This window comes from Temnothorax nylanderi, unplaced genomic scaffold (genome assembly GCF_030848795.1).
Source record: "Temnothorax nylanderi isolate EJ_2023f unplaced genomic scaffold, tnyl_v1.0 TNYL_tig0001_pilon, whole genome shotgun sequence".
NCBI classification, from domain to species: domain Eukaryota; kingdom Metazoa; phylum Arthropoda; class Insecta; order Hymenoptera; family Formicidae; genus Temnothorax; species Temnothorax nylanderi.
In genome coordinates this window covers 2,026,231-2,050,207 of record NW_027249063.1, presented here as the reverse complement: position 1 = coordinate 2,050,207, position 23,977 = coordinate 2,026,231, and the positions used below count along the sequence as shown (strand labels likewise).

Here is a 23,977-nt window from a genome sequence, read left to right as displayed (position 1 = left end):
TTCATAATTATAGAAAATAAAAAAGTTAAATAAACATATCACATAATCTCAAAAGATGTTATACTTTCTCAAGTATCTGTTGCTATATAGATCCTGATCAATTCGCAATTTTATAAATTTCTTTTCGAGGGGCCGTAGAACATGATCAATTCGCAAGTGTGCATTTTAAACAAAGCTGTATCAAACTATTAATTTCCATTTATTTCCATTTCCGCTATTATTATAACTATTCCACAGCATGTCGGGCATCTCATATAAACGCTGCAGTATATTGTTCTAATATTAGAATTTTAAACAAAGAAGTAAAAAGAAACCGACACTAAGAGATGTAATTAAAACTAGATAAACTACCCATGCAGAGAGGGAGTTCAATTTTTCAAATATATCCAAACACTTACGAGGTATTCACAGTTATTTTGGCCATTCGGTATTGTAATAAATAAACGATGTTGCCAAACAAAGATAAATGGGTAAAGGTAGGAGTTAGAAGTGATTCTGTGCCCTTGTGTGAGTGCGGCCAGTTTAGTTATATAGATTCATTATCACAAGTCATTTGAAAATAACGTGACTCTCTTAAAATGGATATTTTATCATCTAATAAAGATATATATTCTCATGCGAGACCAGGTATTTCAGTTATTTAATTGGCCACATAAGTATAACATATAACATTTTATATTTATCTATTTATTCTTTTCTTAAAGAAAATAGAATCAGAAATGTTCGCGGAATTAATTAAGATGTTGGAAAGACAAAAGTACGTTCTGCACGTATCTTTAGGTCTTTAGTTTTTTTATAGTTTCCAAAATTAGATTATTCTCCTGTAGTGTAAACTAATTGACAACATTCTGCACATCTTCTTAAATGTATTATAAAATATATTGTATTTATCATACAAGTCTGTTAATTGTTTGCATTTTACAAATGATATTACACGCAATTACTATAATAATTTTAAGTACAATATACAATTTTTTGTCATGTACTATTACGCATTACATTCATATATCATTACTTATTATTACTTATTTTCTTTAATTTCTGCATTCTTTTAATTATTAGAACTTGCGCGTGTAATCCATACTGACTTAAAATTGAATGTGGATTTTAAGCAAAATGTCCTTCAAGGGACAGCAATTTTGAGTATAAAAAGGAAACCTTCAATTAACGTATTAGTGAGTAAACATTTCGTTTTATATCGAGCAAACTATTTAATTTGTTATTAATACGTAATATAACCAATTAGATTTTAGATACCTATAAACTTGATATAACAAGAGTCACAAATGTTTTTACTGGTACATCTTTACGTTCTGACGTTGAATTTGATAATCATATTGGATGTGCGTTTTTCATATACTTACCAAAATCTCGAGGAAATGACGGAGAGTGAATATAAGACAATTTTACAAAAAATACAATTACCAATAAAATATATTAATGTAGAAATTAAATATACTTATAATACGATACTTTCAGTTGTAAAATTCTACTTGAATATAAAACAGATCCAAAATCCCCTTCATTATACTGGCTAACGCAGGAGCAAACTGCTGATGGTTTACATCCCTTCCTATTGTCTTATAACAAGGTAAACTGATTAAATAAAGGTATATTTTAATATAGATAGTGTAACAATTTTTATTTTTCTAGCTAATGTATGCTAGAGCCATGTTCCCCTGCCAGGATACACCGTCAGTCAAATTTACATACTCTGCTGAGGTAAGAATGTAAACACTAAGTAATATTTGTATTCATTCCGAATTTATTCATTTATGTGAAAACACGATTATTATTAATATTATTGGTGAAAGTAATATAAATTTGTGAAGAAATTGATTGTATTAGTGAAAACGAGTTAAATGTTTTTAAACATAAATATCTATGTTTTCTTATAAAGTGCTTTAATTAAAGTAAAATATCTATTTAATTTTTAATGGCGCAAGTATATTTCATGTTTTAGATTTCAGTACCCAGAAATTATACAGTTCTAATGTCCGCACATTTGCGAAATGTATCGACATATAAGAACGGAGGGCCAGCCGTGTATAAATTCAATCAAAGGAAACCGGTACCATCTTATGCGGTGATTATTGCTGTGGGTGTACTAGAGAAAAGGCAACTTAGTGAAAGAAGCAATGTGTTTGCCGAAAACAAATTTATTAATGAAAGTTTCAATACGTTTGAATCAGGCACAATTGAAAGCACGCTGAAGATTGCCGAAAGTTTATGTGGACCTTATGAATGGGGTAAAATAACAACTAAATTTGTTGTTTTTTATACATACAAAATGACTTTTACTATTGTGGATTATCAATACTTCCTTCTTTTATCGATTATAATTATTTTTCGTTATTACATGTAAAATGATATTTCTAGATAAATACGATGTATGTGTTTTACCACCAAGTATCGCCCATTTCAAAATAGAATGTCCATGCGTGTCATTTATTTCGCCGGCTCTACTTCGTGGAGATCGATCTGGTATCAGTTATTCGCTCGCTTGGAACATCTCACTGAACTGGGCAGGAAATTTAGTGACGTGTGCGAATTATAATCATTTGTGGCTAAATAAAAGTTTCTGTATTTTTATTGCTAGGCAAATTTTATGTAAAATGTCGATTCATGAAGAAATGAAGTTTTTCGTCAGAATTGAAGGAGCAAACAATTTGAAGAATATGGTGAAGTATTAGCTTTAATTAGATAGAAGAAACGGAGTAATAATGTTATCCGATAACAACATTTGACATTGTACATACACACATTTTTGCATTCCTACTGTATTATCTTTTAAAATTGTATTACAGGTTAAAAAATTTAAGGATACTCGTTGGATACTAAGACCCTTATTACCCAATTTCTTACACAAGGATAAGTCTCTTCATGAAGCTATTAATTGTGTTCCTTATGAATTGGGATATGTACTCTTATATCATTTAGAGGATGCGTTAGGATCTTCAGAATTCGAATCATTTCTTCAATCTTATTTTAAGGAATTTGCATTCGAAAGTATAAACACTGAAGATTGGAAAAACTACTTATGTCGATATTTTTCTGACAAAAGAAAGGTATAACGCTTTCTTTATATAAATAAACTACAGTTTCACCAGTATTTAAAAAATATATATTTTTAGCATTATATAGAAACAATGACTTCGATGTTGCTTTCAGGTGTTAGATAATTTTCAATGGTGGACGTGGTTCAATGTTAGACCTGCTTTTATAATCCCGAACTTGCCGGAAATGACCTCATGGGACAGAGAGTGTCGCCAGTTAGCGGACGAATGGGTCCAATTCAACGAAACTTCTAATTTTTCTATCATAATGGAACGAAGGAGTCTTTGTGACGTTCAGAAAATATTATTATTAAGCAATCTATATACTTTTCATACTTCGGGTCTGACCGAGGAAAAATTGAAATTAATTTCAGATTTTTATATTTTCGATAATGACAGTGGACAAATACGGTAAATATGTGTATTTATATTCATATCGATTCACAATTGCGTAACGTTAAGCGAATGTATTTCGCAGGTTTAATTGGCTGTTATTGTGCATTAAAGCTCGATGGTTTGAGAAAGTTACAACAGCTTTGGACTTTGCCACTGAATTTTGTTCGCCGAATATTGCATGTTCTATATTTGAACGTTTGTACGAATGGATAGAAATGCGTTCGAGAGTGATCGAAACGTACAATCGTCATAAAGGAAAGATGTTGCATATAACCCAGAAGAAGTTAGATGAAATTCTGCACCTAAATTGATATGTATCTCGGTAAGAAATAACTTAATTTACCTTTTTACGCGATAAGACATTAAGAACTGTAATTTAAAATAATTTATTCTTAAAATTAAATTATATTAAGCTCGTATGTATCAACAATAATATGAAAGGTTAACGGCCAATAACAAGCACGAAAGTTGTTAAATTTAATAAAGATTTATTGCTACAAACAATTAATTAATTAGGAATGTTTCGACAACACCGTGTCTTCTTCAGCCAAAAATAATAAAATATACAAATATCGCAATTATATATTAAATTCGTCACGAGTTCCAAGTTTCCACATCCAAGTAATAATAATAGAAACATCAAATAAATATTGAACAGAAAAAATCGGAATCGCTGTACATTTGTGAGGTCTTTAATTGGAAATTGTAGTCGAATGGTAAAATCCATGATTGATTCAGTCGGAAGTGAGAATTTAATATATAATTGCGATATTTGTATATTTTATTAATTTTGGCTGACGAAGGCACTGTGTTGTCGAAACGTTCCTAATTAATTAATTGTTTGTAACAATAAATCTTTATCGAATTTAACAACTTTTATTTTCGTTATTGACCGTTCATTTAACCTTTCATATTATAATTTATTCTTTGTAAAGAAAAACCTGGAAATTTAAAAAGTTGTTTATTTCGTCTGTGATTTATAGAATCAGGCTTTGGATTGAAGGTTAGATCGGTTTGCATGATGTTTTCTGTTGGATTGTTGAAACATTTAAATTTGTGACAATAAAAAATATGCTTTTTATATACAATATACATGTAATTTATCGTAATAATGTAATTTATTTTATAAAATATAAATATATATTAGTATAAACATCTAAATTTCATTTTCCTTGCAATGGCATATTAGCTAGGTACATCAACTGGCAATTAAATATTAACTCATCTTCACATAGAGATCAAATCGTAAATATACGTAAATGAATTCTTGATGCTATAAATCTTAAGTATCAAATATATAAATAAATATCTCTTAATAAAGTCATTTTTAAAATACTTGATATGAAATACCTATTTTAATGTGTCTCTCACATATATGTATAACTGATTAAGACTGATAATTTATAAAAAATCGATATAAAACGCTCTTCTGTTTTGCGATAAAATATTTGTTTAATCTCATATTATATTACTTGCAAGTAATATAAAACTGAACACATAATAAACATGTACATGGATGGGCTATGAAAAGTAGAAATAAAATGGACATATTATACATGTGATAAAATAATTCTAATTAATATTTATTTTTTTGTAAAATAAACTTGTTAGAATATATGGGATAGGGAGATAATTTCTGCCTCTCTCTGGTTTATATTTATAACATATACATATTGAAAAAGATTTTTAAGTATTGCTTTGCTGAATCATTTGTACAATATTTAATTCTGATAGAGATATAAAAGGGTTCGAGATAAATCTCATTTTAAGGATCTTATCTTAAAATCTTATATTTGCCAGGAGGATGAGAGAGAAAATAAAGTAATATACTTACTAACTAGTAAATATCGACTGTGGGTCTTTCCCTGTCATACTTATATCAATTTATTTTTATTTTATTTATAAGCAATACATAAATACATTGATCCAATCTCCATCGTCCATGGGATGTGAATTACCATAAAGGTATACTTAAAAGCTTTATATTATAAAAATGACACTATTTTATTTACTTTATTTCATAGTTTTATTTCATATTTTATTTTTATACCTTATGTTTTACTATTTGTCTAAATAATAATTTAAAAAATTTAACTACTTACATAATGTTCAAAACGTTAAAAATTAGTGTCTTAATTAAGTTAATCATGAATCATAATCTGTATTGAATCATAAATAAGCACCTTTGAATATGAAATATTAGAAGCTATTTCTAAATTACTAATATCAATATTTTAATGTATACCAAACTTTGTAACTACTATCGTATTTTATATTAAAATTGTCAAATTATATTAATAGTATGTATCCTCATGGTATTCTCAATTGCGTTGCCTGAAAAGATAAGAAGTGTAAAGGGTGATGTTCCTACCAGATTTAAAATGTAAGATTTAAAAATGGGATTGTATGTTGTTACACCCACATGCGCAGGGTATTAAACATTTTTTATCGTATAAATAAAAGTGTGTTTTTGGGCGGCAGTGTGGTCTAGTGGTAGAGCGCCAGACTCGTAATCTGAGGAACCAGGTTCGAGTCCACTAGAGCCATGGAAAGTTTTTTCCGAAAGCTGCGCCCTCCGTGCAAGATAGACCTCTTGTACGGAGCAAACTGGGCTTCGTCTTTCGGAAAGAGACGTTAAGCCGTTGGTCCAAAGGGTTCAGTGAGAGGAGAAGGTTAGTAATGGATGAGAATTGTAACCCTAAGGGGATTGATTAAAACTTCCATTTTTTTCCATTTAAAAGTGTGTTTTTAATAAGTGTGAAATTTAATATTTCACAACTTATAAATAATTAATAAAAGGTTTTGCTTTTCCTGAAGCAAAACGCAATTTTACGCAATAACTTTACGAGTTAATGCACATGCATACATCAATCGTATCTAACATATTTAAGTTTGTATTTAAGATAATAAGGACAAGTAAAAAAATAAAGACTAATTGCGCCATAATCGCGATACTTGATTTTCATTCCGAGTTTCCGTGACCAACCGTGACCAACTTCGTCTAGGATTTTCGCGAGTTCTTTGTTTTCCGTGGTTTTCTGTTCTACAAGCTCAGCGAGCGAATTGCTTTTAAGCTCTGCTTTCCTTATCATCGCATGCAGCTTCTAGGCCAGTCATATTAGACTAATTTAGGGGGTTAACCTTCCAATTAATCTCCCCAAGTTGCAACCACCATGAATCGCTTTGATTTGAGGTGCTCTAAGTAGGATTTATTTTGCTTTGCAAAATTAATGCGCAATAAAAAGTTATTAACAATATTATCAACAAAAAACGCGATTTTTTTTATTTTTTCTCAAATATTTCGAAAACTAAGCAAGATAAGGTTACTAACTATACGTACCTTTTTTGTAGAGCGTAAAATTATCTACAATAATGATCTGAACAACATTTATCGTTAAGTCAGTCGTTTAGCTTGCACGCGCCGTCAAAGTCCGAGACTCGGATCTCGAAAACCCTCGATTTCATCGTTTTTTTGATGTTAAAAATTTAATAGTTGATGTTAAAGATTTAATAGTTCTGATTATTGCTTTCTACATTTCTTTATTTACATCAGCCCAGTAGCATTCGGCCAATAATTATATAGCATTTACAAATATTTCAAGCTTTACAAATGCAAAAAATATATAATATATTTTATATGCTATAATATTATACGTAATATTACTGTAACCGATGCGTGCACACAGGAAAATAATCATTCTACAGCCAAGAAAAGCACTTTACTTATTTTATTTTATTTCGTTTAAGTAAGTTTTCTTACAACAAAGAATATTTTCTTACTAATAGTTTTCAAATATCTTGACAGAAGTCAAGAATATTGTTTTGAGTAAATGTAATAAATCTTTCCTCGCAAGTTTCCCTGAATCTGTATACGGAAAAGCATCCAGAAATATCACTCCTGCACGTAGTCTGAAGTGATCCATCACGTTCTTCGCTACAAAGTCTATCAATTCCTGTTCCGTCACCTGTATGTATAATTAAAATTATACCAATGCAGAAAGAAACTTTCTAATACATTAAAAATATTTCTTATTTTGTATTAAAAAGTAATGTATGAATAATTCGTTCAAAAAACAAACTATTTAAAAAACCACTTCCAATAATGTTTACATTAATTTATTATAAATAAGAAAATAAACATTTAGATGTTGGTTTGTATTATATAAGTAAAATATTACAAATTCTTTTACAAAACAATTTATTAAGGACTTTATTATGAAATTTTTTAAACTAACTCAATGTCAATCTTATATCAAACCATGTTTTATCATACAGAGTTCCAGTTAAAAGCGTTGACTAATATAATATACTTTTATCTATACTCCGTCCAACGAGAGATTTTATTTTACATAGATATTGTCCAACACTATTAAAAATAAAAATAATTTAACGCGAACCACCTTGTTGCGCATCTGTGCTCTATCGTTATTTATGTTTGATCAACCATGATCTCTCGTTGGACGGAGTATAGAAGTTTCATTCTTTTCGCGATTCTTTCATAATTGAATCAAATCTTTACTTATTTAAACATATTTATTTATCGCCCTCTGATTTTGATCGCATCAACGTCTTTATTTTTATGAGCTTGATTCTCTAACTATTAGATATCTACTAGAAATTTTAAGAAAATATTCCACGGAATAAATCGGTTTATTCTGTTGGTATTTGATTTTATTTTATAAATCTTTGTTCTATGATTTTATCTAAGCTAACAAAAATTGTACCTTGACATTAGGCCTCTTGATGACAAAAGCAAGAGGGTGCTCATCGTCTAACTCATGAGGTATTCCTATTACTGCTACTTCTAGCACTGCTGGATGCGACATTAACACACCTTCGATTTCGCCGGGTGCGATTTGATATCCTCTATATTTTATGAGTTCCTTTATTCTGTCAACAATAAATAATTCCCCATCATCGTCAAAATAACCGATATCACCCGAGTGTAGCCACCCTGAAAGAATTCCAAATTTATATTTGCGATATTAGATTTTCACGACATTATTAGATATGTTCGTTAAGACATAGTGGAATATAATTTATTTATTTTACATGCATTAGTCATAAGTGACTTTTAAATATAATTATATATTATTATGTAATTATTATTATAGATAGAAACTCTTTACCTTCCTCATCAACCGTACTTTTCGTCGCCTCAGGATTTCTATAATAACCAGTCATTAAGGTGAAAGATTTTATCCATATTTCTCCCGACTGATTCGGACCAAGTACTTTTCCGTTTTCTGGGTCCACAATTTTTATTTGTACATTCTTAGCAACTGTTCCACAAGATCCATTCTTGTGGTTCGGCAGTTGCATTGTTATGAGACCGGTCTCCGTCATTGCTAGAAACACAAGGAATGTAATCGAAATTTTATAACACTCATTAATGTATGTTAATATTTTATCACATTATAATGATATTTACCGTAAATTTGTAATATCTGGACATGTGGCAAAATACGTCTCAATTCTTCCTGCACTTTTGACTTAGTTGTTGCACCACCGTAGGAAATTGTTTCCAAAGATAACAAAGAATATATCTTTACGTAGCCCGCTTTGAGAAACCGATTGAGCATGCTAGAGCTCAAGAAAACGAATCCTGCCTAGACAATAAAATAATTTACTATTGGATTGGATAAAACTAATTAAAAAATTTACAATTTATAATATAAACAAGGATACATCATGAAACACGATTATATGTATCATAATTACATTTTTTACATATCTTGAGTGTAAAATATTATCATGTAATTCGCTATTAATTCATCAAAATGTAATTCGTTATCTCAAATATATGTCACGTATGAATGACAAGTTTTGATAAAGAACTGATCGCATTATTCTATTAGTAATAAAAGTTATCGCGACAATTAGCTCAAATAGAAAACATTACAGTATGCTTAAGGAAGACCAATTCACTTCACATTCTTCACAATTCATTTCAACTTTATCGTAAAGTTCACGAGAGGGTAAAAGCTAAAAATTATCGTGATTACTTATTCAAAATAGGAAGTACGACGTAATTATATCAACGTGACATTTTAGTCATCATTATTTTTGCAATAACAAATCTTGAAAATTAAAATTATTTTGCTTTAATTATTTGAACAAGCATTTAACATAATATTACTTTGTATTTCTCTATCAGTTGACAAGTCATCTCTTCGTCAAATTCTGGATAGAGGATCACTTTGGAACCATTCACGATCGCATTGAAGTTCAGTATTATCCCACTCAGCCAATGAAGAGAAGAAAACCAAAGTGATGGCGCGTTATTTATTTTTAAGTTTTTTTCCTGGCTGAAAATTTGTACGTAGTAGTGGGACAGTTCGACACCTTTCGGCAGTCCCGTAGTACCCGACGAGTGCAAGATGCACGCCGTCTTCTGGATGTCGTCGAGCTCAACGTAACGGAAATTTGAGACTTCCGCATCATTGCAATTGTTCAGAATATCAGAGAACGAAATTGCATCGACATGCTTGCCGAAAATCACCACCGTGGGATTAAAATTTTTTTCTTTTATCGCGCTCAAGACGACATCCACGGATTTCTCATTGCAGAAGATCACCTTCGGCGTGGTCAGTTCCAAAACGTGCATTGCAGTTTCTGATTACAAATAACTCGTAAGTATTATAAAAATGAATGTTATGCTTAATATTATTGTTCATTTAAACAATAAAAAATTTTATTTAATTAATATCTACAAGATAAAATTGTAATTGTATTTGAACGCATTATCGGAAATGCATTATTTCTAATCCGCTAAGTTAATTAAATAAAATATGCGTAATTAGAATTACTATTTGATAATCGAGGAAGAACTTACGCAAGTCCATGTTTTCGTACCACGGGTTGGAAATCGCATTGATATAAGTTGCCGAAAGACAAGGCACGATGGAATTGAGATGATTATTCGTGCACAAGCTGATGACATCACCGGATTTGATTCCTTGTTTTTGCAGCCATAAGGCGCATCTCACAACTTTATCTTGCAGCTGTGCGTATGTTACCGTTTTTTCGGTTTGTGCATCCAGCTGAACACAAAATTATCTTATCAAGAGTATTGTATAAATATAAGGAGAACGTCTTTCTTTATGTCTCTGTGTCTCATAAACTTTTTGCTCTCTATTTGCTAACATTGAGAGCATATAACATTGCTAAAAAAATGTTCTTTGATAATAAGCTGTTTTTTGTAGAAAAGCATTATAACATACGTAGAAAACGCATATTATCATCGCTATAAAGCATAAAACCTATTTTTTAAATGTTTTCCATTATTCTGCTCTATATTTGATATTAAAATATGTATTTCTTCTACTATACACATGCATTCTCTTTCAACATTGCTTGTTCATCTCATGTCTTTGATAAAACAATTTTATGTAATTCAACATGTATTATATGTATAAACAATTTCGAAGAGCAATCGCAATAGATTCTATTTTCAACATCGTTAATATCAGTTTTTAAGTTTTAGAATATGTTTTTATTGAATCTTCTTTCTTATTTAGTCAAATATTTATAAACTTTAAATATTTATGTCCGTTTTTTTTTGGGAAATCTTAAATGTTTTGATGTCATATGTAATCGTCGACTCACGTATGCGATATTATTCCCATGATTTCTTATGTTAGTCCATAACATTTCTCCAACACTTTTGTAGTTATTCGATTTATGCTCCGCTTTACCCTTGTAAACGCCATTTTCCACGGTAAAATTCTGTAAACGACATATTGTATATCAAACTGTTTTAATTGTTTATTGTCTTTAATGTCTTTACGCTATATGTCTTTTATGTCAATCATACATTCATAGTTTTGTTCTTTAGACGTAACATGGAAAGATCACATGGAAATAGATCATTATTTGGCTGATTTTGGACCTACCTTCGAGACATGTGCAACCATTTTGTTAGAAATATCTAGGTCTGCCATCGTAATATAAGATTCTGAATGCGATCCAACACAAGGTCACTCTACAATATTGCATCACAATATTGTAAAAAACATATATAATTTAAATGTAAATATATATACAGGGTATTTAAAAGAAAAATGTTACATATTTTTAGAGCAGGTAGTGTTCATCAAAATAAAAAGAAAATGTCCAGTAAACATGAGTCTTAAATTAAATATCTATTAAGATATGGGCTAGTCTTTATATTATAGAATGTGTGATAATGAATAGAAACTTAACTACTTACAGAATGTGTGAGTCTCACTTTAATTACTTACAGAAAAAAGTCACGTTTAGTGGACCATTTAGTGGGTCTGAGACGTTCGTATGAGACCTGACTTGCTCGGCATTCGGCAATATATTGATCTTATTCAACGGCTCTGGGCCTTTGAGTCCCGTCTTTCACCGTCTTTCTTCTTGAAGAGAAAGGAGCCAGACAGGCAGGCTTGCCAGTTTTACGGTTACGAGTAGATATTATTTTGGTTTGGACGCTGTAGACCCACGTATGCACATGGAAGATTAAAAATATAATAATTAAAAATATATAATAATTTTGTATACAATAACTGTCTTATCTGCAGATTATTTAATTAATTGGATTTTATTAAGCTAGTAAAGCAATGACATTTTTGACGGTTTTGCTACATAATTTTTTATCTTTGTTAATTAAGTTATGTAAATGCTGATTTAATCGTGAGAGTTTATGTAAATGTACATCACACACTTGTAACAAAACACAGAACAAACACACACAACGAAATACTTTTAATAACAGCAGTTGATCTTCAGAGCGACTGCAAGTTGTTTGAAATCGAGAATTGAATTATTTTTAAAATATAAAATAGAGTTAAATTCAGATACACACACACATATGTATACATATATATTTAAATAAACAATAAAAAGTTAACGTTTTAGTATCTTTATTTATTCTATCTGACAATTATATAATATATCTATGAATGAGAGGATGAATTTTTTGAAGATACTCGGCAAAATTCAGTATGTTACTGTAAATAAAGATAAAAAATAATACAGGAGGCACAACTAAGTACAATACCTTTATTGCAACAAAGAAAATTTTGTACTTGATGGAGGACTTCTTTATTACACAAAAATTATCCTTTTTGAAGAATATTCGGCAGACAAGCTAATAACAGTAAACTTATAAGCGCTGTTAGCAGTAGACTGCGAGCATTTACTGATAGTGGCGAACGTATTGTACCGATAACAGTCGTCGTGATCAGTCGCATTTTACAGAAGCGGTCGAAAGTAAAGGCGAACGGCGGTGAAGCGTTTTTGTATAATAAAGAGCGTCCGCATACGCAGGGTGAAGAGAGTTTTATTCTCACCAACACCTACATTGCGTATTACTCAAACATATTACATAACTATATTTAGGAAGACAAAAATGGAAATTATAGAGAAAGTTGATTAATAGTTACTTGATTTTAGATTTTAAGATATATTTTACTGGGCCTTTATATTCAGCAACTCAAAATTTTATTATTAACTCTTTAAATTATTTTTAACAAGACAAGTATTATCAATATAAAACATAAACTTTTATTAAATTTCTGAAACTTCTGAAAACATATTTTCAAGTTTTTTTACAATTCGCTAAATAAATAGTCATGCAATCCTGCTATTAAAACATTAAACAAACATCTGCAAACAAATTTTAATTACTTGTAAAAACCTCCACATTAAAAATAACTATATTGCTATTATTTCTAAAACTTATTTTGAAGACTAGATTCATTCTAATTCTAAGAAAGTTACGTATCTCTATCATCCATAGTCTTATCGATAGTCCTTTTATAAGATTGAAAAATGTTTATCTGGTCCGTTTATAATATCTATTTGGAAAAAGCATACACGACTATATATATATATATTTTTTTGCTTTATTGAATAGATGTAATTAATTAGTGTGCTTAAATAATTTTTTAGCCATTTCTTTTAAATCTTTTCTCGCAATTTTTCCTGAACCTGTATACGAAAAAACATCCAGAAATATCACTCCAGCACGAAGTTTGTAGTGATCCATCATATTTTTTGCCACAAAGTCTATTAATTCTTGCTCTGTCTCCTGAAACGAAATTCAATCATTGCAACTACAGAGAACATTTTAACATAAAAAATAAATATTTTCTACTCCGCATTAAATGAGATATATATAAATATATTGTACTTTGCTGAAATACAAAATTAACATTTAACTTCATTTATATAAAGCAAAAAAAACAAAAACTTACATGTTTGGTATTATGATTAAAATGTGAAAAAATCTTGACAATATATTTAAAAGAATATATATAAGAAATGTTATTATACTGAATTTTTTTCGAAGCTAGAAATATCGGACGTCAAACATTGTTATACTGTACAGTTACAATTAAAAGCGCTGACAAAAATCAATATTTGCATTTTTATCTCTGTATTCTTTTCTTTCTTCTCCGCGATTACATCACAGTTTTAAAATCTGTCTTGGTAAACTGATACAGACGTCTTCGCTCTTATCTGAGTTAGGTTGCAAATTTTCCTGTTTGCTTTTTTAATGATTTTAATTTTCTAACAACGTTTCTTACGAATATAATTCTCTATTCACTAGATTTTTAAGAGACTATCCCCCGGAATACGCAAAACCGATTTGCAATTATTCTATTTGCTAACTGATAAATTTTATTTTGTAAACTCTCATTCTCTAACTTTGTTCTCTAATATTCTAACAAACATTATACCTTAGCACCAGGCTTTTTGGTGACATAAGCAAGAGGATGTTCATCGTCTGTTGCATGAGGTATCGATATTACTGCAACTTCCAACACTGCTGGATGCGTTATTAAGACACCTTCGATTTCTCCGGGTGAAATATGATAGCCTCTATATTTTATAAGCTCTTTTATCCTGTCAATAATGAATAGTTCCCCATCTTCGTCAAAATAACCGATATCACCCGAGTGCAACCATCCTGAAAGAGTGCCAAATTTATTTTTGTGATATTAGATTTCTATAATACTGTTAGTTACGTTCTTTTTAATTTATTGGAATACAATTTATTTAGTTTGCAATCAATACGTCAATTAATTAACTCACAATTTATTTTTAATTATATATAATTATCAATTATAACAAATATGACCTGTTTACCTTCTTCATCAATCGTACTTTTCGTCGCTTCGGGATTCCTATAGTAACCGTTCATCATGATTATAGATTTTATCCATATTTCACCCGACTGATTCGGACCAAGTACTTTCCCGCTTTCTGGATCCACAATTTTTATTTGCACATTCTTAACTACTATTCCGCAAGATCCGTTCTTGTGATTTGGTTGTTGCAATGTTACGAGACCACCAAGTTCTGTCATTCCTAAAAACACCAGGTGTCGGTATAATCGAATTTTTACAGTAAACATTAATATATATTAATGTTTTATAGCATTATAACGATATTTACCATAAGCTTGCAATATCTGAACGTGCGGTAAAGTACGTTTCAGTTCTTCCTGCACTTTTGGTTTAATTATCGCACCACCTCCTAATATGACTTTTAAAGATGGTAATGAATATTTCTGTCCTGCGTATCCCGCTTTGACAAACCGATTCATCATACTCGTGCTGAGGTAGATAACTGCTACCTAGGTTGAAAAATAATTTTCGCTTTTAGATTTCGACACATTATACATATGCAAATGTGATTATGCAATTTAAATAACAAGTAGGTACTGAAATAGCTAGACTATGCTCTATTCTCTCGGAATAGCAATTTGTATTTTTTTTTGCAATCAAGATAAATACAATTCCATGCACACACGCATAAATGTACGTCTACAGACGGTAAACAAATTTTTACAGAAAATTAATAGCATTGTTATATAATAACAAGAAGTTATTACTTGGAAATTATTACTGTAAATTAAAAATATTACAATTTGCTCGAAGAAAGTTAACTCAATTGCACCATAGGATTCGCGAGAAAGCAGAAACTAAATCATTGATGCTATAAGAGTTATCTCTACAGCAAGAAGTCAGTGCATCAGCGGGCAAATATATTTCAGTCATCATTGTCTTTTAGATCAAAAAATTTAAAAAATTAAGAATCTATTTTAATAATTCAATAAATAAAATTTTTTATGATAAAAAAAAATAAAATTTCTGAAAATAATATTACTTTAAATTTCTCAATCAATTGGCAAGTCGTCTCCTCGTCGAATTCCGGATAGATAATCATTGTAACACCCTGCGTGATTGCTTTCACGTTTAGCATTACTCCGCTGATCCAATAAAGAGATGAGAACCAAAGTGTTGATAAGTTAGACATGTTAAAGTTGCTGTCCTCGCTGATGAGTAACATAGTGTAGTTGGACAATTCAACGCCTTTTGGCATCCCCGTCGTACCCGACGAGTGGATGATGCACGCCGTCTGTTTGATGTCGTCGAGCTCGGCGTAACGGAAATTTGCCACTTCCGCATCGTTGCAATTTCTCAGGATATCGGAGAACGAAGTCGCGCCGACATGCTTGCCGAAAACCACCACCGTAGGACTGCAATTCTTCTCTTTCATCCCCTTCAAGACGACATCCACGGATTTCTCACTGCAGAAAATCACCTTCGGCGTGGTCAGTTGCAAAACGTGCAGCGCCGTTGCTGATGATAAATACATCATAATTAGTAAAGAAATAAATACTACGCTAAATATTATTGTACAGTCAAATAATAAAAAATTATGTCTAATTAACCGCAAGATAGACTGAATTGTATTCGCGCGCATTGTTGTCGGAAATGCATTATATCTAATTTACTAATCTAATCGAATGCAATACGTAAGAACGTTTGACTGATTATTTCTGAATATCTTACGCAAATCCATGCTCTCGTTCCACGGATTGAAAATCGCGTTGACATAAGTTGCCGCAACACAGGGCACGATGCAATTGGGGTGATTTATCGTGCACACACTAATGACGTCGCCAGATTTGATTCCTTGTTTTTGCAGCCATAACGCGCATCTCACAACTTTATCTTGCAGCTCCGCGTATGTGAACGTTTCTTCAGTGCGTGCGTCCAACTGTATAATATTGTTATTATATAAAACTTCAAAATACAAAATTAATTATAATGCTTCATAATTATGATATCATTCCATGATTCTAGAACATTGTATAAATTCTCGGAAAGCTATACTTGTTACGTCTTCAAGATCAAATTAAAACAATTTCGAGGCAGACTGATATTTACGTTTAAATATTAATACCTGTTTGTGCGTAAATTTTATAAAATTATTCATCATAATTATTTATAATTGCTTAATTATTTTATAATCATCAAATAAGGCAAGTTTGTCGTAACACTTTTGTCTTTATCTTCATATATCTAATAAGTTTTTGCTGCCTATTTGTTTTCATGAACATGTTACGTAAAATATGATTTAATAAGCTATTTCTTGTAGGAAAATGTCATATTATATGCATAAAAACGCATTATGCATTTTGCTTACATGCATTACATGTAATGAAAAAAGAGCATATTATCATCGCTATGCTATAATATGTATTATCTCAAAAATCTTTTCCATTATTCCGCTCTGTGTATTTGATATTAAAATGTTAATGTACATGTGTATCTTCTATATGTATATGTGCATTCTCTTTTAACACTGCTTGTTCATCTCGTGTCTTTGATAAAATAAATGTTATATAATTATAATTCAACACATGTATCATATAAACAAATTGGTCGAGGAGCAGTTAAAATAGATCCCGTCTTCATCATTGTTAACACTGCGTGGACACCGTGGGCCTTTTAAGGCACAGTCGATTTTTCATTTATGACTCCCACGAAAATGGCTTCAGCTTGCGAAGCGAATTGCAACAGTTCCGGCCTATGTAAGTATAGAAATCACTTTTTGAAACCTTAAAGATAATACATGAATTTTTATAGATTTTTTGTAACACAGAAACGCTTTCAAAAACTCTTTGAACTTAAAAGTCTCAGGGTGAGTGCTCCAAAAACACGGGGTGTCCGCGCAGAGTTAATATCAGTTTTTTTAAATTCTACTAGTACATGTTTTTATCAAATCTTTTTATTCTTAATGAGCTAAACATTACAAGCATTAAAAGTATCTTTTCTTTTTGGAAAATCTTATGTATTAATATAATTAATATCACGTCGACTTACATGTGCGATTTTGTCCCTATGGCTTTTAATGCTAATCCACATTAATTCTCCGAGGCTCTTATACTTATTCGATGTATGAGTCTCTTGCCCTTTGTAAACGCCATTTTCCACGGTAAAGTTCTATAAACAGTATACAGGTCAGACTGTTTTAATTGTTTATCTTTGCCTTCTGTAACTTTAAGCTGTGTTTCACATTAGTCATATATTGACGATAACTTTTAATTTAACTTTTCTATTAATACATAATTTTTCACTTTTTCAATGCACTGGATATCCATTGCATAGTTCAGCACATGGCACTGATAAAAATCTAACCTAACACCGTATAAAAGCAAATGATAAGCCTCGAGTACAGGTTTTCCTTGCTATCCGAAAGCAGAGCGTTCCTATAAAACCTTTCGTAAGCCGAAATGGCGCAAAGCGAAGAAACAATTACCAATAATTTATATGTAAAAAATTTTTATCGTAAAAGAGAAAATCCTCTTCGGATTTGTTTCGATTAGCGAAAACAGTATTAATGTATATCTTTCGTAAAAGCGAAGTAACGTAAAGCGAATCGCGTCGCGTAAAGATACACAGTGCGATCTCGCTGCGCGTGAACTTGGCACGAGACAACACCGTGTCTCTTGATGTTCGAAAAGCGGGGGATATCTGTATTTCTATTGTATTCTAAAGCATTTCAAGGACTCACAAGAACAACAAAGATCTTGATACATTTGCTCTGTATCAAAAGCAGAAGTTTTGACGCTATGTATAACAGCTATTGTATATTTACCTTCATATGATCTGCAACCATGTCGCTGAAGATATTCGGATTTTATAGGTTGTAGATGTGAGAATCCTGAGTGCAATCGATCGGTGTCACTTTAGGTTCAAGAGAATATCACTGCATCATAAATAAATTCCATGCATATAATCATGCATGAAGTAAATCGGTTTAAAAAAATTAAAAAATAGATAAATTTGTTACAACAAATGTGATTTTAATTATATTATTATATACATAGCAAAAAAAGATTTTAAAAAATATTAGTTTTATTTATTTACTATATACTGTGATAATGTAATATTCTGATTAGAAAATAATAATTCTTATAATAGTTAAATCTGCAAATTACTTTGCAATAATAACAAGTTTATTTCTATTTTTCCATCAATGCCTTGACGAGTCTGCTGCAGCAGCGAATGTATTTGATATAAATCATTTTGTTTAACAAGAATTAACAGATTCTGCTGGTTCTACATAAAGCAAATATCATGTAATATCATATAAAACAGATAGTAATAATCAGTTAGCAAAGTTTGACTGCTATTGCATCAAATGTGTAGCTGTGATAGTTTTGCTCCATATTCTTTATCTTTTATTGTAAAAAATAAAGCTTTTATCTTTTATTAATTATATATAACCATAGAAAGAATCGGTACTTTGTCGTATTACACTATCATCGTAATATTTAAAAAATATCTGGATTACTTAATTTCTTTTGAACATGGTCTACTAAATTCTATTTACGCGCTCGTACAACTGAACAGAGATTCGCACTAAAAGAAACTTACTCGAAGCAGTTAGCGACGAGCAAGAATTAAATATGAAGAAAACAAAATAGAATATAAAATTTCGGCATTTTTTCTCTTAAAATACAATCAAAAATAATATTTTAATATTTTTATTTACAAGATTTACTTTCTTTATAACACATCTATATAAGAAGAAAAATACTGAAATATTCTCAATACTCAATCGCTACTAAAAGAAATCACTATATGGTTATCAAAAACAGTAAATTATTCGAAACAACGATACAAAAATGATACAAGACACAGACGTACGATAGAGTAACATGTTTATAAAAAAATTTTAATTGTAAAGTGTATAATACCTTCAGTCGCAGTTAACAAGTCAAAGACAGTATCCAGTATCAAAGACAGTATGTAACAGATGTATCCAGAAAAGACTGTTCGAACTTGAATGGAAATCGATAAAACCGGTTGTTTTAAAAAGGAAGATTTCGTAATGGAACACGGAAGAGTTTTTCCAATACGTGAAGATCATTCTTTCGAAGAAGGATACGGTAGGCAAGTGAAGAACGAAGTGCATACGAACACGGATAAAAGTCGACTGTCATCACTTGACTGACTATACAATTGACTCTACAATTGACATGTGGACTGTACAAACTGCGCGAATCATAAAATTTATAGAGCTATTGCTCTTGATACAACGTAATAATAGTTACCCACTCGGCATGTTATGTTGCTGAAATATTGAAATGTTCCGGAAATGGTTCAGAAATATTTCATTAACCTTTCATATGTAACTGTGCATTTGAAATATTTCAGAAATGTACCTGCATCATGTTTTTTATAATATTGCATTAACAATATTTCTGAAATCTTTCGGAAAGATATTTACAATATTTGTAAGTTTCTGTAATACCTATATATAATTAAATAATTATGTACATTTAACCGCGACATATTTGCTTATCTTATTTTTGTTGCGGTCCGACATATACAGCCCGCATTTAATTTACTATAAATGTTTTCAATTCCCCGTTCAATTTGCATGATTCTCAGTATGCACATACACTACATTATTTCATTCCTCTTTTCTTTCTTTTCCATGTAAATTTTTCATTAATAACGATTCTGTAATAATCCGAGCAGGATGTCAAGTTTAATTTAGATTCTTTTCCCTCAAAATCCTGCTCGATGACTTCCGTACCATTGTAACACCCGCGCCTTTCCCACACACATACACCTCACACACATACACATGTATATATAATGATTTACCTACTTTTCTGTTGTAATCATACTCCGCTTAATTCTATTAGATCTTTTCTTTTATAATAAATGTTTGAATGCCTTCGTTATTAATAAATGTATATTAATTGTAAAATGGTTATATGGATTAATTTCCTTGACCAAAAATAGGACCACAAGTGCACGAAACTTACAGTAGGCGTAATAGCGTCCCTTCTGGATGTTGACCCACGACTGGAGTTTCCCGAAACGTGCATTCGTCTCGAGGCACGCGCTTTTTCCAGCGTGCACCCGAGATACGATAAGATCTAGTTATGTCTTCCTATCTCCCCTCCTCTAGATAGCCTTTCCCTTGTTGTAACGTTAAGTTTCAGCGTTTCTCAACAGAATATTTAGAATCTCACGTCATATATTACTTGATTGGTATAAAGTCAATTTCTCAATCAAAAATAGATGGATAGGTTACAAAAAATTAGGGCAAAATCGGTGCTTTGTTAAAATAAATTTTATTAATTAATAACCATTATCACGTTTTCAATAAAATAAATTGCATAATAAAACCAAAATATTTTTTACCCTTTTTACTCATTATATATCTATACATATATTGCTTTCTTGCATCGATTTATATAATATTTAATATTGGAAAAATAAATGGAAAGGAATAGATGGGTATAAATAACACATATCCTAACTAATTCATAATTTTTCCCTATCTATTGATATTTTTTTTGTAACACCTAACACAAGTTATTTACTCTTATCTTTTTGTTTAAGAAAAATAATATGTTTAAGAAAAATAATATAAAAATAATTTTATAAAGAAATCTAAATAAAAATGTTACATTTTAAAAATAATTACTTTAATTGTACTTTATTAATTAAAAAAAAAATTCCGCGAAAAAAAATTCTAATTGGATAAAATATTTTGTTATATATTTTATTTCAGATTTAAAATTTATTTAAAAATTATTTATATAGTATAGCACGCGGCGGTTCGTCAACATAATTCAATAAACGATCGATAATGAGCTTTTTGCGAGCTCGGTGCGTGCGAAGTGTGCGAGTATTTCCTCAAGCACAATCGCAATAATCACAATAAATCAATAACAATCAATAAAATACATCAATAAACAAAATGATACCAAGATTAAATATTTGCCATAATCAGTTTTAGCCCATCCATTTTAAGGCAACGGATCTACGAGATGTAATATTTTTATACTATAAATTATTGTAATTCGACATGTACCGAGATACATTTTTAGTTTTTACTCTATATTTGATTATTCGTAGATCCGTTATCTCAATAAAAAAATTTCTCATTGACTCACCGATCTGAACGAACCGATGCGCAACGGGCGGAGTTATTCCACGTAGCTACGGTGATACTGGTAACATACAAAAATAAGATCTAAATTAAAGTAGCGCTCAAAATAATCAACATTTCAAAAGTTAATTCTTACGCGCCTCTAATTCGTCTTTCAATAAAATACCTTTCAATAAAATATTTAGCAATACAATTATCTATTTACTGAAAAAGATCTTTACTAATTGCGTTCGTTCACCCGACTTGTGCTGACTGTGCGGCGGCGGCGGCGCGCGGTGCGCGCGCAAGCGGCGCAAGTAATACGTGATACGTTCAACGTCGGTACGAGACGCAGCTTGACGAATGTCGCTCGTGTAATTCCTTTCTCGTGAACGAAAAGAAATCCGGTAACGGAGTGTTGCAAAGTGAACGTACGCCGAATATTCTGTTCCTTCTTGTGTCGACTGAAACGAGTGGGGTGCTGTCGCTGGACGAGAACGCCGACGCCGACGCCGACCGCCGCCGTGCTGGACGTCGAGACGCCGTACGTGCCACCCTCCCAGCTGTGATTTAGGCGGGTCTCCTGCAGTGCTCCGTGATCGGTGAGTGAATTTTACGTGAGAAATAAGTGTTTCGAAACGCGATATATCCGAATCTTGATAGAATCGTTGTCCCGCGTGTCGCAGGGAGACGATAACCTCGAAATTCGCGTCCCTTGTCTTCGTTTCGGTTTCTACTTCGAATAAGTAAATCGTGCGGCAAGACGCTTTCAGTGAATAGTTTGAACCTCTCGTTAAGCACGGGAATTAATATTCAGTGTGATTGGAGGGGTGGGACGCGCGTTCGATGTTTTCTTGTCGCGATCGCGACGATCGCGAACGAGGGAGCGAGCTTGCTTCGAAATGCGTATGAACGTTGAGAGTGTGAACAATCTCTACTTTGCAGAAAATTAATAACGTTAAATTGTATCGTTTGTAAAAATTTTTTCGCGATCGTCCTCGCAACGCAGTGATCGCGCATAATAAAAGACAATAAACAGTCGTAAAGATTTTTAAAAATTCTAAAACATTCTCTGTTGCTCGTTCTCCAAATTTTCTATAAATGAGCCTACTATTGCCTCACATTTCATGACATAATAATAAAGTATTCGATTACAGCAAAGCTGTAAAATTTTACGTGATCATCACATTAAATTAATTATATGCATAATCATGTAAAATACATTTGAAAGAACGTAGAGAAAGAGAAGATATCGAATGTGTAAAATGTAAATCGTTTTCTTAGATCTAGGCTCTTGTAAAAAATTATATAAAGCGCTAAATATTTTGAGAACAGCTCAGGTGTCTCATAACACACATGACAAATTTTTTCTTTAATTTTTGGTTTCTCATAAAAATCATTTCGCTACGAAACAGAATTATCAAAGATTGTAAATGTAACGTGTTATCCACCGAGGAAATATTCAGACATAAATATATAGGTTGCAGTCCATTTGATACTACAAATGCTTTGAAGCATTTTTCTTCTTCTTTCTTTTTTGAAAAAAAGGAAAAGAACAATTCTTCAAAGCATTTGTAGTGTTAAGTGAACCGCAGCCATGGAAATCACAGTACATTACAGGAAATTACTATCAATATGTTATACTCACTTCCAGTGAGAGTATAACATAATTTATTAATTATATCATATATTTATTAAGTACCTATATCATAATTTCTTAATTTTTTAATTTATTAATTTATTTGCAGGTAGAAAGGATTTCAGAAGGATGCCAGAGTGAAAGATCTTTTAACGATGAACGAGGAACTTAGAAAAGTGAGAAAGGTTTTCGACGAAGTTAAATATGCAGGTACTGTCAAAGACTGGACAATACAATTGTAATGTTATATCCATCAACGAATGTAAAACTGAATACGTAATAAGTTTGTATTAATCTACTTGAATCTCTCGTTCGTTTATTTAAGTAATCTTTCAAATCAGCATGATCAAGTTGCAAGTAGTATTAATGCAGTCTGTTTGGTTACATAATTGATCTGCATATATATCTTGAGCAAAGCAAAGAATTGATTTTTTATTATTTACATTTATTGCTGGGATAACGTTACTTTATTTAATGAAAAAAAATATATATACTTACTGGAACTAAATTATGTTATACTCACTGGAAGAAAATATCTTGTCTTAACTCGAAGTCAAGATATATACGGACTACATCATTGCATAAATGTCACGATTTCGTACATGTCTCTATTTCATCACGTCTCTCATATAATATATTAATTAATTGGTAATTGCAGAGCGAT

At 31.1% G+C, this 23,977-nt stretch overlaps 2 protein-coding genes and 2 long non-coding RNA genes across 4 annotated transcripts; 2 read left to right on the top strand and 2 right to left on the bottom strand.

The window, feature by feature from the left end:
• The first annotated feature begins 1,271 nt into the window (after positions 1-1,271).
• Positions 1,272-2,663, top strand: LOC139767586 (uncharacterized). The gene is made up of 5 exons (XR_011717225.1): positions 1,272-1,389; positions 1,480-1,591; positions 1,654-1,722; positions 1,964-2,249; positions 2,380-2,663. It is a non-coding gene; the product is annotated as an uncharacterized lncRNA (long non-coding RNA).
• A 300-nt stretch (positions 2,664-2,963) lies between these two features.
• Positions 2,964-3,948, top strand: LOC139783865 (uncharacterized). Its single transcript, XR_011722304.1, has 3 exons — positions 2,964-3,068; positions 3,172-3,467; positions 3,535-3,948. It is a non-coding gene; the product is annotated as an uncharacterized lncRNA (long non-coding RNA).
• Positions 3,949-7,231: 3,283 nt separating this feature from the next.
• Positions 7,232-12,887, bottom strand: LOC139781331 (uncharacterized). Its single transcript, XM_071720449.1, has 10 exons — positions 12,478-12,887; positions 11,696-11,908; positions 11,348-11,436; positions 11,061-11,180; positions 10,288-10,495; positions 9,592-10,067; positions 8,884-9,061; positions 8,582-8,800; positions 8,177-8,406; positions 7,232-7,417 (listed from the first exon to the last, which is right to left on the bottom strand). Exons 3-10 carry the CDS (start codon positions 11,393-11,395, stop codon positions 7,232-7,234), a joined length of 1,665 nt encoding a protein of 554 aa, XP_071576550.1. The 5' UTR covers positions 11,396-11,436; positions 11,696-11,908; positions 12,478-12,887.
• On the bottom strand, positions 12,466-18,485 carry LOC139773058 (uncharacterized). The gene is made up of 8 exons (XM_071707307.1): positions 18,375-18,485; positions 17,600-17,719; positions 16,283-16,490; positions 15,594-16,069; positions 14,880-15,060; positions 14,571-14,792; positions 14,162-14,391; positions 12,466-13,509 (listed from the first exon to the last, which is right to left on the bottom strand). The coding sequence occupies exons 1-8, from the start codon at positions 18,393-18,395 to the stop codon at positions 13,342-13,344; spliced, it is 1,626 nt and encodes a 541-aa protein (XP_071563408.1). The 5' UTR covers positions 18,396-18,485; the 3' UTR covers positions 12,466-13,341.
• Between the last annotated feature and the right edge of the window lie 5,492 nt (positions 18,486-23,977).

Coding starts and splice junctions, on each gene's coding strand:
- LOC139773058 (XM_071707307.1), bottom strand. CDS start 18,395: ATGGTTGCAGATCATATGAAG. Junction 17,720..18,374: donor TGGTTGCAGATCATATGAAG/GTAAATATACAA, acceptor TACTGTTTATAG/AACTTTACCGTGGAAAATGG. Junction 15,061..15,593: donor AATTGATTGAGAAATTTAAA/GTAATATTATTT, acceptor TTTTCAACCTAG/GTAGCAGTTATCTACCTCAG.
- LOC139781331 (XM_071720449.1), bottom strand. CDS start 11,395: ATGGCAGACCTAGATATTTCTAACAAAATGGTTGCACATGTCTCGAAG. Junction 9,062..9,591: donor AACTGATAGAGAAATACAAA/GTAATATTATGT, acceptor TTTATTGTCTAG/GCAGGATTCGTTTTCTTGAG. Junction 8,801..8,883: donor CCAGATATTACAAATTTACG/GTAAATATCATT, acceptor TTGTGTTTCTAG/CAATGACGGAGACCGGTCTC.